Below are 4,055 nucleotides of genomic sequence, written 5' to 3' on the forward strand. Positions count from 1 at the left end.
TTTATTTATTCATTTAAATTTCAGATATCGATCTTCATTTTTGTAAACTGGTGAATTAATGATTTTTTAAAGAATTAAAACGACAAAGTTTGGCAATATATTTTTTAAAAAGGATGAATAAAGCAGTAAAATAAAATGAGAAATATATATATTTTTTAAAATCTATGATAATTAGACGAACTTTATTTTAAATAAATAAAATTGATTTTCGGTGGCACTGGGTGTCATGGTGATGATGACGTGTTTGAGTGCAGGTATAAAAGCAGGAGGCAAAAGTGGAATTCGGGTTTCACGTTTGAGCGCAAACAGGAGCTTTTTCCCACTAGTGCTGTGAAAACTCGGATTTTTCAAGCTACAGCTAACGTTTGAAAATCTTCAAGAAGGATTTGCGAAATGACTTCTTCAGACTTGAGTCGCGAGATGCACCTGCTCTCCCTTTTCATTGAGGAGGTGTTAGATCAACGCTATGGTGAGTACAGCAGGCTAATATGTCAGAGTGCTAGCAAACAAATACAACTTAGATTTTTGTCTTTTATTGTTTGGAAGTAGGACTTCATGAGTGTTAACATTTAGGATGAGATGTTTCATACTTGAGTAACATCAATTTTAACATGTGCCAGTACGCTATAAAGATGGCGCCATGTTTTTTTTTAATTGCTAACGACTTAAGGCGTTGGAGGACGCTGACGTCAGCGCGCGGCCGTTTTTGCATGTAGAGGGTTTGAGTTGACATGTTTGGGCCGCTGGCGCTGAGTTATACGTGAACGTTTCATAGATTGTGAATGTGTAAAGCTGGAGAAGCTGGAGTTTTAAAAGTTCACAGAGTCGCAGGATGAGTTTGAGATTGAAACAGTGTGTGCCTGCAATAAGGAGGTGGGAGGTTGCTCACCTAAATGTAGCTGCTTTATCCTCAAAATATCGATGCTCAACTAATATGAAGATATTACTCCTTAATGTGAATGCGTATTAAAACCTCAGTGAAAATCCACGCAGCCTTACACCACATGGAAACTTTTACCAGGTGAAAAATGTGAAGGCTTTCATAAACAATGAGTTCTGCTGGGAGCTTCTTACTGTTTGTGTGTGGAAGAGCTTATGATGATGTAAAGCCATGTCTGGACAATTTAAATTCAGGCTTTAATTTGTGTGATCACATGATTAACGTAGACGCACGCTTTGCTTTCTCGTAGCTGATCTGGTGAGTCCAGTCACTGCACCTCAGATGGTCGTCACTAACTTGAGGAACCGTGAACTGAGCAGGAGCCATCTGAACTCCATGACTCACCTGGTCCTCACTCTTTACCATAACCTGGTGACTGGGTCCAAGGACTTTCCTTGCATACCTTTTAAAGGATGGTTCCACCGGGACCTGGTGACGACACCATTTGTCAATGTGAGGCAGAGCCAGAGAGAGAACACCACTCCTTCTCCTCCTACGGACTCACCAGCTGGCATGATGCTGCCGCCTGCGGGCTCCAGCTCTCATCCACGCTTCCTGACTCCAGTTCTTCCAGAGAAAGCAGATCTTGCTGTGCTGAAGGCAGATCGGAGGAACTGTGTCCGCACCCTGACTGTCGACGGCCTCCCCGTCACCAGAGTCATCTCCACTGTTTACCAAACAGAGGACACTGAGATGAAGAACCGCTGGAGAGTAACAGACTACAGCGCGGACGGCAGAGTTCTCACTTCGGTGCTCTGCCGTTTTCTAAATATGTCGGCAAAGCGTGCTAAGAGGAAGGCGGAGGAAGAGAGCAGCATCCGGAGCCCGACTCAAGCAAGGAAGCGCTTGAGATTATAATATACAGTGAAGCATGTCGAACGTCAGCAAGCCTGAACAAAGTGGTAAGTAGTAAACAGTGCTTAAGGTTGTTTCTAAAAGAATGTCCTAAAATATTTGAAAATCGTCGAGGTTTTAACTTTTATTCTTTCTTTTCTGCCTCTTGTTTCTAAAAGTCAGGCAAAAGAGTCACGCTGCGAAGAAACACCACACAGAAGATTTTCCCTCAGTAAAATGGTGAATATATTCATCTTGTTATGACGTTTGCTCACAATAACCAGGAGTGTTTCTGAAGTGATTCACTCTCATTTGGTGTTATTTGATCCAAAGACAACTGAGGGTCTTCAGAGCAGCGTGAACGGGCGTCATCTGAGAGCAAGACAGTCCTGGCGCCTTTGTGGTTCCCTCCAGGTACTCCAGCTTCATCCCACAGTCCAGAGAGATGCAGTTAGGTTGAATGTGAGTGTGAATGGTTGTCTGTGTTCTCTGTGTTAGACTGACCTGTCCAGGTTATACCCCCGCCTCTGGCCCCATAACAGCTGGGATGGCTCCAATGGTTAAGCAGAAGAAATGGATGGAAGGATGATCCAAAGAGAAACATTGAAGGCCCTCTCACAAAAAAAGATAAGAACTCATTTTACACATTGTTGAAACATCCTGAAAGTTATTTGTTGTGTTTAGAATCTGGTTGAACTGTCATTAGAGTTTGTTTCGACTTGTTGTTCATTTCTTATTCGGTTCAGCTGTGTTTCTATGTGTCCTTAGTTCCCATAATCAGCCTCCTGTGTGTAAATATTGTGTCAGTCTCCCTTTGTCCCTTGTCAGAGTGTTAGTCTCCGTCCCCTCGTGTTTCCTTGCCTCAGTAGTTCTGTTTCCTACAGTTTTCCCCCAGTATAGGTTTTGGTTAGACTTTTTCAGTTCCCTTTGTCAGTCTTTGTATTTGGTATTTCCTCATCAGTCTCATCACTTTCCTCTCCAGAGAGAAAACAATAAAAAGACCTGAAGAGACGTCTATGCAAACGCTCTCATTGTGAAAGATAAGTATACATCCAACTAATCTGTGACTCTGTCACAGCTCTGATCAGCAATTCTTTCAGGTTTGTCTGTTTTGATGATGTTATTAATTGTTATTATCCTTTATCCAGTTAACTTTCAGAGAGGAGCGGAGGGAGGAGCGAAGCCAGCGTGCTCTGTAAACTGTCATTAAAAAAAAGATAAGTATATATTGATTTTATATTATTATGACAGCTCCTCCTCAGTGAACACTTCCTCTAGTTGCTGAAATCATTTACTAATTTTTTTCTTCCCATTTGTCTTTTGTTTTTCAGAGAAAACAGAGGAGCCAAGGTGACATTAAGACCTAAGACAGGACGGATTGAACCCTTTCTCGTAAAAAGATAAGTATTCACTCTGCTTTTAATCAGAATATTGATAAATATCTAAAATTCTGCTCACCTGGTTGATAAAGTTACTAAAATGATTCCCTCTTTTCTGTCATTTGTCCTTTAGAGAGAAGATGAGGAGAGTGAACGTCAGCAAGAATGAACAAAGTGGTAAGTAGTAAATAGTGTTTAAGGTTGTTTGTAAAATATCCCAAACATTAAAAAAATTGTTGAGGTTTTAACTTTTATTCTTTCTTTTCTGCCTCTTGTTTCTAAAAGTCAGGAAAAAGAGCCAAGATGAGAAGAAACTCCACACAGAAGATTTTCCCTCAGTAAAATGGTAAATACATTCATCATGTTATGACGTTTGCTCACAATAACCAGGAGTGTTTCTGAAGTGATTCACTCTCATTTGGTGTTATTTGGTGTTTGTCTTTGAAAGGAGAGGAGCAGTAACGACACTGGGAGACAAACAACAGGATGATCCAAAGAGAAACATCAAAGGCCCTCTCACCAGCTTTCATTTATTAAATTTGTCTTTACTGAACGATTTCTGGTGTGTACTTGCGTTGATACTCAGACAACAGCTCGTCTTTCTGTTTGTGCTGGAAGATTCAGGCAAACACATATTACATATATATGATTGTTATATGACACAGTTTCACATTTAGTGCTATATGATAATGATAAGGTCCAGTTTAATGGTATTGCTAGTGTCTAATGAAATGAACACGTGATTTTCAGATCCAGCAAAGTGAAGATTTTTCACTGTGGATAAATTACATGGAAACGTTTAATGAGTCATCAGCTATTTCACTACAAAGATGATGTGATTAAAGGTTCTCATACATGCAGGTCAGAAGTTTTGCTCCATCCTGGATGTTAAATGCTGATCA

At 40.4% G+C, this 4,055-nt stretch overlaps 1 protein-coding gene across 4 annotated transcripts; it reads left to right on the forward strand.

The window, feature by feature from the left end:
* The first annotated feature begins 264 nt into the window (after positions 1-264).
* LOC145420597 (uncharacterized) lies at positions 265-3,706 on the forward strand. Of its 4 annotated transcripts, none has more exons than XM_080289967.1 (8): positions 265-469; positions 1,191-1,842; positions 1,954-2,014; positions 2,108-2,188; positions 2,273-3,178; positions 3,291-3,330; positions 3,439-3,499; positions 3,602-3,706. In XM_080289967.1, the coding sequence occupies exons 1-2, from the start codon at positions 394-396 to the stop codon at positions 1,796-1,798; spliced, it is 684 nt and encodes a 227-aa protein (XP_080146093.1). In that variant the 5' UTR covers positions 265-393; the 3' UTR covers positions 1,799-1,842; positions 1,954-2,014; positions 2,108-2,188; positions 2,273-3,178; positions 3,291-3,330; positions 3,439-3,499; positions 3,602-3,706. The 4 variants fall into 4 exon arrangements, with proteins under 4 accessions (XP_080146093.1, XP_080146095.1, XP_080146092.1 ...); XM_080289969.1 differs by having other exon boundaries at positions 3,443-3,499; XM_080289966.1 differs by having other exon boundaries at positions 2,273-3,330.
* Positions 3,707-4,055: the final 349 nt, after the last annotated feature.

Source organism: Astatotilapia calliptera, chromosome 15 (assembly GCF_964374335.1).
Source record: "Astatotilapia calliptera chromosome 15, fAstCal68.1, whole genome shotgun sequence".
NCBI lineage: Eukaryota > Metazoa > Chordata > Actinopteri > Cichliformes > Cichlidae > Astatotilapia > Astatotilapia calliptera.